Below are 19776 nucleotides of genomic sequence, written 5' to 3' on the forward strand. Positions count from 1 at the left end.
GACATCTGCAAAAGTTTGCTTACTCAGATTTAATTTGTTTCAATTTCTTTGCTTTTTTCACCTGGAGAGACTTTAGATTTCATTCACTTGCGGTTTTAAATGCTTCACACTATAAAAAAGTTTAAACAATCTTTTTGTGATTTGTAGTGAAGATTTCTTATTGGTTCGTTGTGGCTCTCTTTTCCATTACAGCAGTTATGTTATGTTCAAGTTGAAGCCTGTGTTTTCGGTATAGGTGCATGTATCTGTACAATGTATGATTTCCTGTACAGGCCTTGTTGTAGTCTCTGCGAGTCAGGCTTGAGTCAACGGTGGCCTTTTCTTTAGTTTTTTTTGATAAGAAGAACTCTTTTAGCCCTTCAATTAGCATAAGAGAAATGTGATCCGGAGATTTATCATTTATTATCATTTAACTGTTTCGTAGGCCCGGTTCAGACGCCGAACTTTTCATGAGCCGAACTCAATTCGAATTTCGGATCGCATGAAGGGGTCAGTTTGTATCAAAATTAACTTTCCAATTTTCGTCTTTCATTATTCAAAACTTTGTTTGCACAAACTAAATGTTGTTAGCGGCATAGGGTAAAATATCAACTGGACTGGACTATTTTTTTGGAGGTTTTTTTTGGACGACTTTTTGGACGATTTTTTGGACGATTTTCTAGACGATTTTATAAGGGGGAGACACACCTTTAGTACTCAGGGAGGGGTGGATGCAGTCGACAAGTACTGAGGGAGGGGTGGTAGGTGGTTGTAATTGTAAACACTACTGGTAAATGGAGCTTTACTAGATCGTAATAATTATTTTAATCGGTTTTTCGACTGCCTTCTCCTACATCAACATTTTGTGCTGGACCGCGGCGTTTCTTTAATGTTTTAGCCATGCGAAAGCGAAACCACCACGTAAACACTGGACTTTAACTCTCATTGAATGTTAGAACACATGTTAACATTCAAGGTTGCCACGCTCGTATAATTGGCTGTGTCAGCTTGAAATGTGTCTGCCACAAAGCGAGACTTTATAAACATACTACGCTACATTTTACCCACGAAAGCCTACATTACGTATGAAAGTTGAACATGAATAATCAAGATTATGAACGTATTGTTTTTTTTTAAACAAATGCGAGTTTTTGTTCGTGGATGATATGAATGATCTGTTCTCCAGATGTGAAGGTTGAGACCAATCTGGTTAATTTGGTATGTAGGTTGAAATATATGTTCTCGAAATGTAGTCCGTGTTTTATTAGTCCAGTCCAGTCCAGTTCAGTCCAGTCCTCGAACTGCCATATGCCTTTACACACAGGCATTAATTGCAAGCAGTGATCTGTGCATGTGGTCTCCGAGTCCGTCCACTTTCACGCGCTGTTCCACTGAAAAGTAGGGATCCTAATTAAGAAAACTGCATCGTCGAAGGAAACGAGAACGAGGCGAAAAAATATTATTTAACGTGTGCTTTCAGCCTTTCTTCATTTCGCGCTCGTCCGTCTGCAAAACATCGACATGGAAAGCACCTAACTTTACGAACCACGACAACTGGAACTGGACGCCGCTCATAAATGAAATACTGAGGATGAGAACTAGAGGCGTTAGGGACGGTAAACACTTGGTGTCGCCATCCTGCCAGCCTGAGGTCCCTCTTGAACGCGTGACCCTGTGAGCGAGCCAGGTGTGATTTCGTGAGCTATTAGCGATGTTTTTGCATACCTAATCAAATAAATTGTGCCTACGAAAGCAGAAATATCTGCTGAGCGAAGCACATCGAAAAGTCTATTCTGCTTCAAGTGTGGTGCCATTTCAAACGACTTAAGGTGAGCATTTAATTTTGAACTTACAAGAGATCCACAGACTCTTATGATAAGCATTTGTTGCATGTCAAATAAAGCGATCATATTTGTCTTAATTGCACTTGGCACGAGGAATCAACCTTGGGCAGGGGTCCCACTTACGCTTTTGGTGTTTACATTGGACATAACATCTGTCTTTTGCCTCGAGGCAGGCCATATCTCGTCTTATCGCCTTAAAATATCAATTTTTGTTTTTCTTCTGTCGCAACTTCGATCAAATCTGAGATACTAGCAAAAATTTGGATTTTCGCAATTCTGTAAAGACAACTCGTGTGCACAGCTAGCTATCGGTTCAATATTTTAGTCACAGGTTTTCTCGACACACGTTTTATGTGGTCCCTATTGAGAATTTCAACCCATACCAATTTACAAATTTGCACTATTCACCTGATTATTTTCAGTATGGGAATGGCTTGTTTTCACCCTTTGGCTCGCAGAAATTTTCCCATTTTTCGCATCCGTGGACGTCGGTTTAAAGCGGCAAGAGCCAACATTTGCCATTGGCGAGTGTTGTACAATGCGTACAAATCAATAAGGTTTTGTACATTGAACAAATTAAACAGAGAATGAAGAAATGTCGTTAATAAAACTAGCACCAGCTTCATGTCTACAAAGTTTTATTTGGTGCTCTTTTCACGCGTGAAATGTTAAGAGTTGACAGTCTGGTTTCAAATATCATTTATGTCGCACAAGTGCGACCTCCATGATTCCCGTGGTGTAAATGTCGCGACATATTTGTAGGACAACTTATGTCGCGACATAAAAAAATAAGGCCAAAGTGCGACCACTGCCTTGTGTACATCGATTTTTATCGCACTTTGAATCAATCTTCTTAATTGATTAATCCTTAAAGGGTTCATCATGGATAGTCTTACCTGTGATTTCAACCGTGAGGCATTTAATACAGTGAACTTCTATTAGATGTTATACGTATACAGGTGTTACAAATATTCGCCGCTCTCTTCAAAATCTGTTTTTGAATTATGTGAGTCTCAAGATGCGTTAAAGTTAAGTTCCTGGGTAGAGTTTTCCTACTTTTTCTATGTTGCCAACCACTTGCATTTGCTTGAAATGTGTGTATTAACTTAAATCGACTTGATACGGCCATTAAAAAACTTGGAGTAATGTGTTGCAACTCTTTTAGCCCTTCAATTAGCATAAGAGAAATGTGATCCGGAGATTTATCATTTATTATCATTCAAATGTTTCGTAGGCCCGGTTCAGACGCCAAACTTTTCATGAGCCGAACTCAATTCGAATTTCGGATCGCATGAAGTGGTCAGTTTGTATCAAAATGTTGATACAAATGCCAACCACTTGCATTTGCTTGAAATGTGTGTATTAACTTAAATCGACTTGATACGGCCATTAAAAAAATTGGAGTAATGTGTTGCAACTGTAGTCATTGATTTTGGAAGGGGGTAGTTATGCTTTTGAACAATTCTTTACATTCACTTGTGAAGTTTCCTTATGATTTGAATGAGATAAAATCACGCACCATGAAGGAAAGATTTCGAAATGCATTCAGCAGAAAACGCACAAATTGTTACACTTATTCGCTGAGCAGAAAGAGTGTCCTTGTTTAAATTTAAACAGTGTTGTAAAGGTGAGAAACTTCACCTTACTTTTATGCCTTTTGGCAGGACATTGATTGAATTTGTTGCTTATTGCAAGATGGTAGATGATGTAGTAGAACAGATTTTTCCTCCCTTAATCAATGTGATTGAAGCTAAAATTATTTTGTGTCTAAATTAGATGAACCTCTTACTCTTGTGGACGTATATTCCTAATTACTTTTAAGTAACCAGTATTATTTGTCCACGAGGGGATTAGATTATGGCACATCTTTAAGCCTATCACAGTCAGGAACTCCTCACTATAGAACTTTATTTCTACCCAGAAGTATTTCATAGTGAAGCCTGCATATTTTTGACAGTAGTTTAATTTTTTGTTGGGGTATAAAATATATAGCTACCCAAGTTATTTAATTTCCTAGTTATTCTACATAGTGTATAAGCTTCTGATCTGTACAGGGCCTTTTAATTGTACCATTGTGAATTTGAAAGTTAGTTTTTTTTTTCAGACTCAGATTTGTGGGTGAAGTTGCATTCAACCAGCCAATCCACCTTAAGATGGATTGGCTGCACCTTAATGTGCACCTAAACCCAAAAATTTTTTTTGGCTTAACAAAAAATAAGCATACTTTTTGGAGTATTTCTGTGCAAAATTTTTTATTTGTTCAAATCTTCAATTTTCTGTGCCCAGTCAAAATATGGAAAATCTGCCGCTATCTTGGCTCACGACTGAGTTTAAAGAGGAATGGTTCTAGCGGGTAATGTGAGGTCAAATCGAGAACACGAAAGTCTGTATTTCACACATTTTCACTTGGTTGGGAAGGTTGTAGTCGATTTTGTCTGAAAATATGCCAACTAAGTGTGTTTTAAGAGGATGTAACAACGTGCAAAATTTGCCAGAGGGTATCATGCTTCATACATTCCTCATACAACACACCTAGTCGGAATATTTTGGACAATATCAACAACAACCTTCCCAAACAAGTGAAAATGTGTGAAATGCAGACTTTCGTGTTCTCAATTTGACGTCACATTCCCGCTAGAAAGATTCCTCTTTAAACTCAGTCATGAGCCAAGATGGCGGCCAATTCACTACTATATGCTAATTAGGCCCAAATCCCATTGTTCCTGAATATTTAATTAGGCACCACCAAGGCTTCAACACAAAATCAAAACATACATGCTCAGTAGATTTTAATGTAATGTTATGAGCAATAACGGAAAAAAAATTACAGTCTGATTGTTATTTCATTCATTCATAAGTTTGATTGCAACTAATCTGGTAACAACATTGAGCATTGACTCCAGAAAGTCGAGAAATGAAAAAAAAATTCAAATTTGCTGCCATAAATGCTGGCAATACAATTGGTTTGTTGAACAACTAACGTGCAAGGCAACGAAAAACATGGTATATTCCCTACAAATATTTTATAAAACAGGTTAATAGTCAATCTAAGATGTTGGAACTTGAACAGGTAAGTTCAAAAGAGTTTATTCGGACTGCATGTGGAACTCATTGTGGCATGTGGGACAGAGCGCAACTTTGCAGAGTTTGCACTCGAAACGCGTCTCCACTTTATATCCTTTCGGGGTTCTCCTGCCAGCCTTGATACACTGTACGCACTTCCTCTTTCTTCCTTCTACATGGACAGAAATATGCTGTCCTGGATCTACGGCAGTTTGGTCTACAGCATCAAGGGAGCGTCTCTTTCTCTTCCTTTGAGAAAAGCCATCGATGAGTTGTTTAGCAAGCGCCAGCCTGAAATCTATCAATGGTTTCTTACGCCGTCCTCCACGATGAATGTTAAACAGGACATAGGCATTACAAATAGACAAATTAAATAAAAACTAGAAAATATATCTGTACCACTTTCGTGATTGCCAGCCTGCATAGTAAAATGAGCGAAGCTGATCTGCGCGATCAACTCCTCCCGTGAAAGCGGTGTAAACATCGGCAACTCGCGGCTTTTGAATTTCGATAACATTGCCTTTTTTCTTTCGCGGCACTGGTCGGGAGGGTTCACTGTGAGAAACATTTGTCGACAAGAAAGAAATATCTCGCTTGTCATGCCATTTAGTGAATACTAGAGGGCCACGCTGTGCAGTTACAATGTCTCCTTGCTTAAGCTTTCGTTTCGCACATGGCGGTAAGTCCTTCCTGTTGCAGCGAACAGTTCCACATGCGTAGGTGTTCTGAGCAAGAAGACAATCAAACAGAAAAGAACTTGAAAAGAAATTGTCAAAAAATATGTGCCTGTTTTTATTTAGGAAAGGAGTCGCCATTTTCATCACGACGTCATATCCAAGGCCATGAATGCGATGTCCGTTTGCTTCTTGTCCGAGGTAAACAGAAAAATTCGACACGTAGCCATTGCTCGAATCTGCCGCCATCCAAACTTTGATGCCATATTTCGTTGGTTTAGCGGGCATGTACTGGCGGAATGATAGCCTTCCTTTAAATGCTATCATTCCCTCGTCAATCGAAAGGTTTTTCGACGGCTCATAAACATTTTGAATTTTCTCCAAAATGTTATCGATGATCGGACGCACTTTGAATAAAAGCGGTCATAATTATCGTCACCGCGTGGTGGTTCTTGAGAAGAATCGTTAAAATGAAGGAACTGACTAATCTCCTCGAATCTGTTCTTGGTCATAACATTTTGTATGCCGCTATTTCCAATAAATGAATCGGACGACCAATACATCGAAATTCTTGGCAAGCTGTTTATGCCCATTATAATGCACATACCAAAGTAAGCATTAAGTTCTTGAGCAGTGACATCTTTCCACTTGTCAAGCCTCGTTCGTTCGTTTGCCAATTTCTTCCGCGCGTATCGGTTGGTTTCTCGGACCATTAAATCGATAATGGAAAGGTCAAAAATCAGGTTAAAAAAGAATTTTTCGCTCGCTTCATTGGGAACAGCGACCTTGATTCCTGAAGTTGTAGTGAAGTTGTTAATCACGAGGTCCTCAAACTCTTGCGACCACAGAGTTTCATCGTCGCTTTCGCTCGAACTTTCTTCGTCTGATTCGTTTTCACTCTGACTCGCTAATCCTTCGAAATCTATGTCAGATTCCGCAGAACCCTGACCGTCTGATTCATTGCTATTATCTTCATCGGACGATCCGAAAATTTCACGATATTCTTCTCGGCTTATAGAATGCGGTGCGGTAGCCATATTTCAGGTAACGCGGAACTAGTAAGTTTTTAACATCCACTCTCTACCCTAAAGGGGATGCTAATTTGTGCGCAGTGAGAAAATTCTTATTGGTCAATACTCACTTTAAACAATGAAAACAAAAGGGTGAGTAAATATCGCCTAACAGGGGAGCACAGAGTCCCAAAAATAGTCTCGGTCTCTTTGGCCGCTTTTGGCCGCTCTAGGAATAACGTGACATTTCCGGTTGGCCGCTTTTGGCCGCGATGTAACAACGTGCAAAATTTGCCAGAGGGTATCATGCTTCATACATTCCTCATACAACACACCTAGTCGGAATATTTTGGACAATATCAACAACAACCTTCCCAAACAAGTGAAAATGTGTGAAATGCAGACTTTCGTGTTCTCAATTTGACGTCACATTCCCGCTAGAAAGATTCCTCTTTAAACTCAGTCATGAGCCAAGATGGCGGCCAATTTTCCGTATTTTGACTGGGCACAGAAAATTGAAGATTTGAGCCAATAAATAAAAATTTTAGGACAGAAATACTCCAAAACATACGCTTATTTTGTTAAGCGAAAAAAATTTTTGGGTTTAGCTGCACTTTAAGGTGAGGGATAGAAGTTTGCCTATTTATAAATAATTTAACTTGCATATCTCATTGTAATTCTGACTATCACATTAACATCATTAATTGTGAAAATATAATTAAATATAAATTGTCAAGTTTTGATTCATTAGAAGAGTAATCGGGGGAATGATGCTAAAAGTCCAGTTACATGTACTTTTTCAGCCATGAAGCTACATGTTTATCTCTCAATATTGCTTGTCACGTTGTTCTCATATGCTTTGGTGGACTGTGCAAATGTGCCTTCTTGTGCCCACATGAGTTCATGGTTTCCTGGGACTCCTCCATCAAATCATTCAGAAAATTTGCCTTATCGGCTAAGTATCCATGGGCATACTGAATATGGTTACTTTCCAGGGAACTCACACACAGGTAAGTATTGGTGATTTTAATGCAATTAATAAGTTTTTGTCTGAAAAATATCTTCAGCAGTAGTGCATTTAGCAATTTTAGCCTTTTTTAAATTTTTCTTGCCACATAAATATGAACCCTTGTGAATTAATATGGAGTTGTGTCTGCAAAAAAAGAACAGTCGGAGCATTTAATATCCCATTTGCATGGAACATATCTTTCATTATAAATTGTCAATCTTGATGACCATTTTGAAAAAAAAATGGTGTGAACACTTAAATCTTATGTCAATGGCCAACTGCAGTGAATGAAGACGGAGATGTAATTATCATTGTAAAGTAGTTTTAAATATTCACTTTACTAAAAATTGTATTAATATTGTTGTAATAATGATTTTAACCAATGAACAGAAATTAATGAGAGGGTTATAGAAAAATAAATGTCCTTGTGGCTTGCTGGGATATTAGCTGATAATTTCCTGAAAATTTCACAGTTGCCCTCGAAGCTTTGCATCTCCACCCAATATTCATTTCTCAAACAATTGATCTTAGCTGCTGACATTTTCAGTTGACACGCCAGCCTCCTAATGAGGTTTATTATCCAACCGTGCTTCCTAGAGTACAAATAACGTGCAAGATGAGTACAAATATCATGCCCACACTGAAATAACAATTTGGCATATTGTATAATAAATCTCTCTCTTATTAGACATTTTGTTGTGTAGTATGGCTGAGTATTTTTATGAGTTGTGCCGTATTTTGACTCCCCTTATGGGCTTATCAAAATACGGCACCACTCATAAAAATACTCAGCGATACTACACAACAAAACATCTAAAAAGATATAAAAGAATTTCAATATTTGATTTACAGTTTACCTGAATGGTTCCAAGAGTTTTGTTGGATTTATTGTTTATTCTGAGAACTCTGTGAAAAATTACACCAATGGACGTTTTGTTCAAGAAGATTTGCCCTCTGGGGTTGAAGAAGTTAGCTGTGGAGATCTCTATGTATGTATGTAAGCCATAAGCCCCACTAATAAATTAGGTAAAGAATCCTTTCATTTTAATTGATAGAACCAGCAGGTATGATGTGAAATGTGTGCAATGAATGAAACAAAATACTGTTATGCATAAAATGAACTTGTATCTTCATGGCAATTATAGAAGAAGACAAGGCTTTTAAAAAGAGCCAATATGCAGCAACCCGTTATTTTTACTGGCTCTTCAAGCCGTAAAGAGCATTTAATTTGAAATATTGGCTGGCGCTGTATATTAGGTGTATATACAATGTATGTTGTCAATGGATGATTCAAATGTGTAACATGACACGACACTCTCCTGACCAAAACTACATGTGAAAATGTTGTGGCATGTTTCTAAAAAAAGTATCACATTTTCTGGGAAATGGAACTGACATAAGCTCTTTGATTTTCTTGAGTTTCAGGCATGTTTACGAATTTTTTTTAAACATTTTTATTTCGAAAATTACAGATTTTCTTTTCATTTCATTTGGTTTCGTTTCACAAATTATAGTGAGCCATAATATACAGAAGTGAAAATTTGAGTTTCACTGTTGAACTGAAACATGCTTTGAGAAATATTTGATGTTTTTATTTTTCCATTTCATACCAAAAGATCATCCAAAATTCCACTTGGTCTGGAAGCTGGACTAGTGTGAAGATGATTTGGAAGTCACCACAAAGTTACAAGGCTGGAAACATTACATTCAGGTACAGGCAAACCTCAATTATCCAGACTTTTTGATTATCTGGTCCCGTTTTTTTCATGTTATTAATGAGCTTTGATCTTCCAAACTTTATAAGGTAAAATAATTCAGAGATTATGTCTAAATTCAGGAAAAGTGCATTTAAAACAGTGCATTACCTCCTCTGCTTTCAAAAGATCGAGCACTTGGAGAGTCATCGAAGCAGACTTTTAGAATTTAAAGTGTGTTGTCTTTATTTCTTTTGTTTACATTATTTTCTCATTAATATTCATATTTTCGAATATCCGGACTCTCGATTATCCGGACTGATTACCTAAGTCCCAACGGGTCCAGATAATCGAGCTTCAACTGTACTAAAGAAGTTGTGCTGATACAAATGAACAAGTAAATTAAGAGCATGAATTATACCAGTAACTGCTTCTTGTTGAAAAATAATGCCATCATCAACCCATTTTTATCTTCAATCGATAGCTACTTGGATCCTCAAGTGCTAAAAAAATATTCCTCTTTTATCTTTTATAAAAGAATAAAAATTTATTTAAATTTAATTAAATAGGGGAAATGTATTCAAATGTAAAGGAGCTTTCAGAATTTTTTCTTTTTGAAGACAGAAAGATCACTTTTATGCTGTCTCATACTAATTTATTGATATTGTTATTTGTCAATGAGGAAAATATATCTCATGATGAATCAAAGATTCTGAGCAGACTCACTATGTTTCTACTTGAACACTTAAAGTTCTTATATTATTAATAATCAGAACTTACCAATGTTGAGGTGGGTTAAAAAAAAAAAAAAGAGGTGAAGCTTGCTTCAGACTAAGGGTGGAGCCTATCCAAGTTTCTCTAACATGAAAAACTGGGGTGCCTAAGCTTATTACACTTCAGTTTCCTCCCCCCTCCTTCTCCACCCCAGAATTTATTTTAAGCTATTTGGAGGAATGAAAAATAGTATATATATTTTTTAATAACTTTTCAAATTCTATTTCAGAGCAAGTGTCTTGGAGAGCACAAATCCTCTTGTTTACTATGAAGGATTTATCGCTCACCTGAAATGTAAGCTATATTGTTAGTATATTACATTGATTTGATTTTACATTTAATTCATAGCATACAAGTTTTTCAATCATAGTGAAAAAGTTTTGTTTGTTTACATCTTAATTCCTTTACAAATGTAGGATTGATTTTATCTTTTAATTCATGTCTCAGCTAATCAGATACATGTATTCGTTAACATTACATGTCATCATTTGTATGCAGACCAGTGTCCATTACCAAAGTGTGTTCAATGCCCTACTGGTGTCTACAGATATGACAGTTATGGATGTAACACTTGTCAGTGTAAGTAAATTGTGCGACAAAGAAAGGGCAAAAGGAATGAAAAAAAAAATGTTTTGGAGTATTTGAATGCTGAAGCAATCCATTTTCTTTCAAAATAATACTCAATTAATATATACAATGTATAATGTGCTGAATATATATATATATATATAATATAGTAGCAAATGGATTACTCAAGTTACGCACATATGGATTTTAAAATCCATATGAGCGTAACTTGAGTAATCCATTTGCTACTGTAATCGCTCCTTCATTATCGAGCACTGTCCTAGATCCTACGTTGCCTATATATATATATATATATATATATATATATATATATATATATACATAACAGTTATATATATGTATATATATAACTGCAGACAGTACTGTTTCGGCCTTCTGGGCCTCATCAGTGCAGTGCTGATGCTAGGATGGGGGTGAACTGAGACGGTCAGCCCAAACGACTCAACATTTGTGGTATTGTCTAAGCCATGCCAGAGTGCTCAAACTAGAATAAACTAGTGTGCATGCGCAATTGCAACAGCAATGACTCATCCTAGATAGAATGCTCAATTTGGACATGAAAGCAAAGCTCATATCCAACGCGCGCTCGTGGAATAATTGTTAAATATTAAAAACTGGATCATTGGATAATGCAATTCAAGACTTTTTATTGGCCTAGCCATTATGGTATATGAGCCAATACACCATAATCTAATATCTGTTCATTGTAACATTCAGTTTCTTCTTACAAAATAAAGTCGAGAAGATTTGTGTAATATCTTTGGGGCAATTTTTTTTTTTTAAATAAAACAATTATTCCACTTGCACCTGTTGGATATGAGATGATTATAGCCAACTCGGCCCTACGCGCCTCGTTGGCTATCTATAATCTCATATCCAACGCGCGCTCGTGGAATAATTGTTAAATATATATGTATGGCATATGCGTTGAGACAAAATTAGTGAAAGGGTTTGGAATGATATTCTATTCTTTCTGTGGAATAAATAGCTTTTGAGTTGTATCATTTTCTGGCTGGTTCAAGGTAATTGTTCAGGTAGATCATAAAATCATTTATACTCAACAGTGGAGTTTAAAACTCTATGGGCAGAGATTGAATTTTACCTCAATCATGTTTTGAAGGATCCCTACTTGGGATGCCTCAGGGAGACTCCTAGCCATGATAACAAAGCTTGATGCCTTATTGCAGGTCTTTGTGACATGATTTGTGCCGATATATATGCTCCAGTGTGTGGAACTGATGGTAAAACCTACGGCAACGAGTGTGAAATGAATCGTCAGGCTTGTGAAAAAAAATCCTCAATCACGAAGAAGCACAGTGGCAAATGCAGTTAGTATCAAAGGCTTCAAATATATTGATTATTGATAGAAAGTTTAGTTACAAATGTAGAGGAAAAAAAGCATTTGAAGAATCTTAATTTTTGAGATTGAAATACGCAGCAGCTGAAAGATACTAATACATGAGGGGAAATTTCTCAAAAATTAGCAATTGATAATTGTAATAGGACCAATTGGAGTAAGCGGTTTTTGTTATGATTATTGTAATCAATTATTTCATGGGTGGATTTAACCAAGAGATCATAGTGTAAGACTGCTTTGACCGTCTGACCTCAGGTGTTCAATTACAGTCAATTGTCAAATTGTAATGGTCAGAATAGCAACTAGCCCAGAAACAAAGAAAATGTATGCGGAGAAATTATTGCCCCTCTAAACTAGTATGCCTGGCAGTTGTGGTGGAAAGCCAAAATAGTCATTCCTGCACACCCCATCCTGTACGTGTTTTAAATCAGATGGTCTATCTTTTCATATAATGAATATCCTGGAAATATAGTTATTTTGAAGTACTAATCTAAATAATAATACTATTTTTAATGGTGTTGGGGTTGGTGAGTATTTGACGTTCTTCTCGCATATGATTTCCCACTGAGTTTAGCGGCGAGAACAAAAATCTAAGAGTCTGGGGAAAACAAAACGATGAAACGGCATTTTTTCGATGATAGTATGCTTTGGTTCAACGCTTATCATTTGTCAAAGTGACAGTGTTTAAATTGAATGTATGATTACTTTCTTTAGAGCGGTGCGATATGGTCTGTACACAGGAATATCGTCCTGTGTGTGGAACAGATGAGAAAACTTACGGTAACAAGTGCGCTATGGAAGCAAGGGCCTGCGAAAATAACAAGACTGTGACTGTATCTTACAATGGTGAATGTAGCGGTGAGTTTAAAGTAAAATTTACTGAGACATGAGATGGAAAAAAGAATTAACTTCTGGAAAATATTGTAATTATATGATTTAAGTCACTGCAAGAGGTAATTTGACTAATTTGGCCAAAATGACAAATTGCCAAAGAGGGAAGTAGACTGGGGCTTAGTAAGGGGTTCATGCAGAATCGGGTGCTACCGTATTTATTCATCTATAAGCCGAGCGATTTTTTCACAAAATTTTACCAAAATCTCGAAAATTTGAGCTAGAGAAGGGTTCTCGGCTTATAGCCGAGTGTTTTTCCAACCATAATTTTTTCGAAACAGCAAATTCTAAGGAAACATAGATATATTTGTCTATAAGCCGAGATATTTCATGCAGAAGTAAATAACAAAACAAGTTGAAGTTGGTCATTGACTTTATTTATGTGGTTGCTTCAAAAGGAGCGGTTTGTTGTTTTCGGTGCGTAGTAAATACGGCTTACTGTTTGTCCTGAGTGTCGGCGTGGAATTCGTCGTCCATCTCCTCCTCATCCTTTAGTTCTGTCGCTTATTCCGAGTAGATTACTTTAACTTCCATGCCATCTAGAGTATTTAAGATTGTGCAGGTTTTGAACGAGTGTAAGATCTTGCGAAAGCGTTTTGAGAATTTCGAAACTGACCAATCAGAATTGTCCATTCCCGCGATTGGTAAACAAACTCGTCACATGTTACGGTGTTGAAATTTGCGATCACGTAAAAAGAATACTCGACTTAGCTTGTCTACTCTGTAAACCAGTTAAGTAATCTCTCATCCAGCCGCGGATATTTCGGAGTGTAACGGCCCATCGTTGTGCGTTTCGCTGACCTCTCGAGCTCTCTATTAAAGAGATTCTCTTAATCTTTCCTCAAGCGACTCACTGATGACTTTCCACTCTCTGGTTATCTTGGAATTGTTTTCGACGGCAATACTGCATTGAAACTCTTTTCTGTTTCGAAACTTTTGCGTTCATTTCAGTTTGTTCGTGAATGGAATTCTCTGAATATGGTCTCGGCTTATAGCTGAGTATTTTCAATTTACATGTTTTAAGAACCTTCCCGATTAAAACAGACCGAAGTTTAGGGTCTCGGCTTATAGGCGAATAAATACAATATCTTTCCGGCTCGGTAAATATCCACCACTAACCACCTCCACTTCGGTGAATAGTTGTTAAATATATATATATATATATGGCATATGCGTTGAGACAAAATTAGTGAAAGGGTTTGGAATGATGTTCTACTCTTTTTCTGTGGGATAAATAGCATTTGAGTAGTATCATTTTCTGGCTGGTTCAAGGTAATATTTCAGGTAGATCATAAAATCATTTATACTCAACAGTGGAGTTTAAAACTCTATGGGCAGAGATTGAATTTTACCTCAATCATGTTTTGAAGGATCCCTACTTGGGATGCCTCAGGGAGACTCCTAGCCATGATAACAAAGCTTGATACCCTTTTGCAGGTCTTTGTGACATGATTTGTGCCGATATATATGCTCCAGTGTGTGGAACTGATGGTAAAACCTACGGCAACGAGTGTGAAATGAATCGTCAGGCTTGTGAAAAAAAATCCTCAATCACGAAGAAGCACAGTGGCAAATGCAGTTAGTATCAAAGGCTTCAAATATATTGATTATTGATAGAAAGTTTAGTTACAAATGTAGAGGAAAAAAAGCATTTGAAGAATCTTAATTTTTGAGATTGAAATACGCAGTAGCTGAAAGATACTAATACATGAGGGGAAATTTCTCAAAAATTAGCAATTGATAATTGTAATAGGACCAATTGGAGTAAGCGGTTTTTGTTATGATTATTGTAATCAATTATTTCATGGGTGGATTTAACCAAGAGATCATAGTATAAGACTGCTTTGACCGTCTGACCTCAGGAGTTCGATTACAGTCAATTGTCAAATTGTAATGGTCAGAATAGCAACTAGCCCAGAAACAAAGAAAATGTATGCGGAGAAATTATTGCCCCTCTAAACTAGTATGCCTGGCAGTTGTGGTGGAAAGCCAAAATAGTCATTCCTGCACACCCCATCCTGTACGTGTTTTAAATCAGATGGTCTATCTTTTCATATATAGTTATTTTGAAGTACTAATATAGTTATTTTGAAGTACTAATCTAAATAATACTATTTTAATGGTGTTGGGGTTGGTGAGTATTTGACGTTCTTCTCGCACATGATTTTCCCACTGAGTTTAGCGGCGAGAACAAAAATCTAAGAGTCTGGGGAAAACAAAACGATGAAACGGCATCTTTTCGATGATAGTATGCTTTGGTTCAACGCTTATCATTTGTCAAAGTGACAGTGTTTAAATTGAATGTATGATTAGTTTCTTTAGAGCGGTGCGATATGGTCTGTACACTGGAATATCGTCCTGTGTGTGGAACAGATGAGAAAACTTACGGTAACAAGTGCTTCATGGAAGCAAGGGCCTGCGAAAATAACAAGACTGTGACTGTATCTTACGATGGTGAATGTAGCGGTGAGTTTAAAGTAAAATTTACTGAGACATGAGATGGAAAAAAGAATTAACTTCTGGAAAATATTGTTAATATATGATTTTAGTCACTGCAAGAGGTAATTTGACTAATTTGGCCAAAATGACAAATTGCCAAAGAGCGAAGTAGACTGGGGCGTAGTAAGGGGTTCATGCAGAATCGGGTGCTACCGTATTTATTCATCTATAAGCCGAGCGATTTTTTCACAAAATTTTACCAAAATCTCGAAAATTTGAGCTAGAGAAGGGTTCTCGGCTTATAGCCGAGTGTTTTTTCCAACCATAATTTTTTCGAAACAGCAAATTCTAAGGAAACATAGATATATTTGTCTATAAGCCGAGATATTTCATGCAGAAGTAAATAACAAAACAAGTTGAAGTTGGTCATTGACTTTATTTATGTGGTTGCTTCAAAAGGAGCGGTTTGTTGTTTTCGGCGCGTAGTAAATACGGCTTACTGTTTGTCCTGAGTGTCGGCGTGGAATTCGTCGTCCATCTCCTCCTCATCCTTTAGTTCTGTCGCTTATTCCGAGTAGATTGCTTTAACTTCCATGCCATCTAGAGTATTTAAGATTGTGCAGGTTTTGAACGAGTGTAAGATCTTGCGAAAGCGTTTTGAGAATTTCGAAACTGACCAATCAGAATTGTCCATTCCTGCGATTGGTAAACAAACTCGTCACATGTTACGGTGTTGAAATTTGCGATCACGTAAAAAGAATACTCGACTTAGCTTGTCTACTCTGTAAACCAGTTAAGTGATCTCTCATCCAGCCGCGGATATTTCGGAGTGTAACGGCCCATCGTTGTGCGTTTCGCTGACCTCTCGAGCTCTCTATTAAAGAGATTCTCTTGATCTTTCCTCAAGCGACTCACTGATGACTTTCCACTCTCTGGTTATCTTGGAATTGTTTTCGACGGCAATACTGCATTGAAACTCTTTTCTGTTTCGAAACTTTTGCGTTCATTTCAGTTTGTTCGTGAATGGAATTCTCTGAATATGGTCTCGGCTTATAGCTGAGTATTTTCAATTTACATGTTTTAAGAACCTTCCCGATTAAAACAGACCGAAGTTTAGGGTCTCGGCTTATAGGCGAATAAATACAATATCTTTCCGGCTCGGTAAATATCCACCACTAACCACCTCCACTTCGGTGAATAGTTGTTAAATATATATATATATATATATATGGCATATGCGTTGAGACAAAATTAGTGAAAGGGTTTGGAATGATGTTCTACTCTTTTTCTGTGGGATAAATAGCTTTTGAGTAGTATCATTTTCTGGCTGGTTCAAGGTAATTGTTCAGGTAGATCATAAAATCATTTATACTCAACAGTGGAGTTTAAAACTCTATGGGCAGAGATTGAATTTTACCTCAATCATGTTTTGAAGGATCCCTACTTGGGATGCCTCAGGGAGACTCCTAGCCATGATAACAAAGCTTGATACCCTTTTGCAGGTCTTTGTGACATGATTTGTGCCGATATATATGCTCCAGTGTGTGGAACTGATGGTAAAACCTACGGCAACGAGTGTGAAATGAATCGTCAGGCTTGTGAAAAAAAATCCTCAATCACGAAGAAGCACAGTGGCAAATGCAGTTAGTATCAAAGGCTTCAAATATATTGATTATTGATAGAAAGTTTAGTTACAAATGTAGAGGAAAAAAAGCATTTGAAGAATCTTAATTTTTGAGATTGAAATACGCAGTAGCTGAAAGATACTAATACATGAGGGGAAATTTCTCAAAAATTAGCAATTGATAATTGTAATAGGACCAATTGGAGTAAGCGGTTTTTGTTATGATTATTGTAATCAATTATTTCATGGGTGGATTTAACCAAGAGATCATAGTGTAAGACTGCTTTGACCGTCTGACCTCAGGTGTTCGATTACAGTCAATTGTCAAATTGTAATGGTCAGAATAGCAACTAGCCCAGAAACAAAGAAAATGTATGCGGAGAAATTATTGCCCCTCTAAACTAGTATGCCTGGCAGTTGTGGTGGAAAGCCAAAATAGTCATTCCTGCACACCCCATCCTGTACGTGTTTTAAATGAGATGGTCTATCTTTTCATATAATGAATGTGCTGGAAATATAGTTAAGTGATCTCTCATCCAGCCGCGGATATTTCGGAGTGTAACGGCCCATCGTTGTACGTTTCGCTGACCTCTCGAGCTCTCTATTAAAGAGATTCTCTTGATCTTTCCTCAAGCGACTCACTGATGACTTTCCACTCTCTGGTTATCTTGGGATTGTTTTCGACGGCAATACTGCATTGAAACTCTTTTCTGTTTCGAAACTTTTGCGTTCATTTCAGTTTGTTCATGAATGGAATTCTCTGAATATGGTCTCGGCTTATAGCTGAGTATTTTCAATTTACATGTTTTAAGAACCTTCCCGATTAAAACAGACCGAAGTTTAGGGTCTCGGCTTATAGACGAATAAATACAATATCTTCTAATAAAATGAGCTCGGTCAGAGGCTATTGGTCGGAACACAGGCAGCCCAAGCTCACTTCTAGAAAAGCGGACGTGACTCTTACCGTGTTGCGCAACGTTTTATATTTATAAAGGTTTGTATGGAATGTTATCGGTTTGCCTTAAAAGAGAAAAAAAATGTCTTGTTTTGAAATAAAATGGGCTTACCTTATTGCCTTGTTGTTTTCTTTGTTGATTCCGAGCGTCTCAGGCCATTTTGAAGCGTTTTCGGCGAGTTAGCGCTATGTTGGTGTTCAGCAGTTGATTCCGAGCGTCTCAGGCCGTTTTGAAGCGTTTTCGGCGAGTTAGCGCTATGTTGGTGTTCAGTTGAACACCAACATAGCGCTAACTCGCCGAAAACGCTTCAAAATGGCCTGAGACGCTCGGAATCAACAAAGAAAACAACAAGGCAGTAAGGTAAGCCCATTTTATTTCAAAACAAGACATTTTTTTCTCTCTTTTAAGGCAAACCGATAACATCCCATAAAAACCTTTATAAATATAAAACGTTGCGCAACACGGTAAGAGTCACGTCCGCTTTTCTAGAAGTGAGCTTGGGCTGTCTGTGGTCGGAATGGTCCAAGTATGCTGGTGATCTCCCTCTTCGAAAAGAAAAAACTGCTTATTTATCATAGAGTACGGAATAGTCGGTGGCCCTTGTTTGTTTTATTGGCATTAACTGGAACGTCAATTTATTTTTCCATCAGGTGCAGAAGAGACCGTGAAATTCTCAGTCCTCTCTCTGATGTTTTCTTTTCTGGCATTCCTGTTGTTTTAAGAAAACAAGACAAAAACGTGTGCATCCCGGCTGAAGTGAACCTCAAGTGAAAGTCGAAAGAAATACTGTGCAACTTTACATTTATATCATATTGAAAACTTCAATGATCTTACACCTTTTATTTCATTCCAAGTGGATTTATTAGTTAAGAGTAAAACTATCGGACACTGAGTATTTACACTAGCGAGAAAAACACACAACGTTTCGATGACTCCATGTCATCATTCTCAAGTGAGAAGAGAATAAAAATGAATAGTTAATTTATACCGTACGAAGGTGGCAAACGTAAAAAGTTTAAAATATTTAAACTTTAAATATTTAAATATTTATTCTCACTTGAGAATGATGACATGGAGTCATCGAAACGTTGTGTGTTTTTCTCGCTAGTGTTTATTCTTAAATGTCTAACAAAATCTAATGTCACTGAGTATTTCAACTAGAAAACGACGAAACCAAATGAATATCAATTGAATTGCGCTTAAAATGTATACACTAATGTCGGATGAAATAAAGCAAGCGTTCTCTCTGCTTAAGACCATCTATTCATGTTCTTCATTCATTCATTTATATATTTATCGTTGATGATAACGGCTTTTTGCCCAGCTGGTCAAAGAGTTGGTTGCACCACAGCAAAGTCAGAATCCTTTCACGGGCTTCTCATTTAATATCGCAGATAAAATGTGCTGATAATTACCAAGTAACCTCTTGAAGTGATTTTAAGTTGTAAACATTTTAATATCGTACATGTGGAATGCAGAGTGTTGAAATTCTTGAGCTAGGAAGTCCACGGATTCTCTTCTAGTCCCTTGGTCATTGTCATTTCACCTCTTCTGTCGATTGTTGAAGACCAAGTTAAATACCTTTGATCATTGGGAATCGATCCGATGCTGTTTCCAATGGGAAAAACAAAACCAAAGACCAAGAAATATTGGATGGAAAGGGCGGGTTTGCAGAATATATCGGGCATCGGAAGTGCTTTATTGCAAATGTCAGCTTAATAGTACAGGGTCATCTACCCACGTCTAATAAGCAAGTTTCCACGCTTAGCTTTTCTTTTTTTTCAAGCGAAGATGAGATTAGACTTTGGCACGCACAAAAAGTTGCGCAAGTACGAGTTGCTCGACATACCTGCGTGGCCCGTGCGACGAAATAA

At 37.3% G+C, this 19776-nt stretch overlaps 1 protein-coding gene across 5 annotated transcripts; it reads left to right on the plus strand.

The window, feature by feature from the left end:
* Nucleotides 1-1315: 1315 nt before the first annotated feature.
* LOC111332825 (uncharacterized) lies at nt 1316-19156 on the plus strand. 5 transcript variants are annotated; one of them, XM_088734084.1, is made up of 12 exons: nt 1317-1808; nt 7374-7580; nt 8432-8568; nt 9196-9290; nt 10277-10341; nt 10546-10626; nt 11823-11963; nt 12698-12850; nt 14321-14461; nt 15197-15349; nt 16825-16965; nt 18553-19156. In XM_088734084.1, exons 2-12 carry the CDS (start codon nt 7376-7378, stop codon nt 18621-18623), a joined length of 1383 nt encoding a protein of 460 aa, XP_088590210.1. In that variant the 5' UTR covers nt 1317-1808; nt 7374-7375; the 3' UTR covers nt 18624-19156. The 5 variants fall into 5 exon arrangements, with proteins under 5 accessions (XP_088590214.1, XP_088590210.1, XP_088590213.1 ...); XM_088734087.1 differs by having other exon boundaries at nt 15206-15349; XM_088734086.1 differs by having other exon boundaries at nt 1320-1808; nt 12707-12850.
* The last annotated feature ends 620 nt before the right edge of the window (nt 19157-19776 follow it).

The sequence above is a fragment of the Stylophora pistillata genome, chromosome 9 (assembly GCF_964205215.1).
Source record: "Stylophora pistillata chromosome 9, jaStyPist1.2, whole genome shotgun sequence".
NCBI classification, from domain to species: Eukaryota; Metazoa; Cnidaria; class Anthozoa; order Scleractinia; family Pocilloporidae; genus Stylophora; species Stylophora pistillata.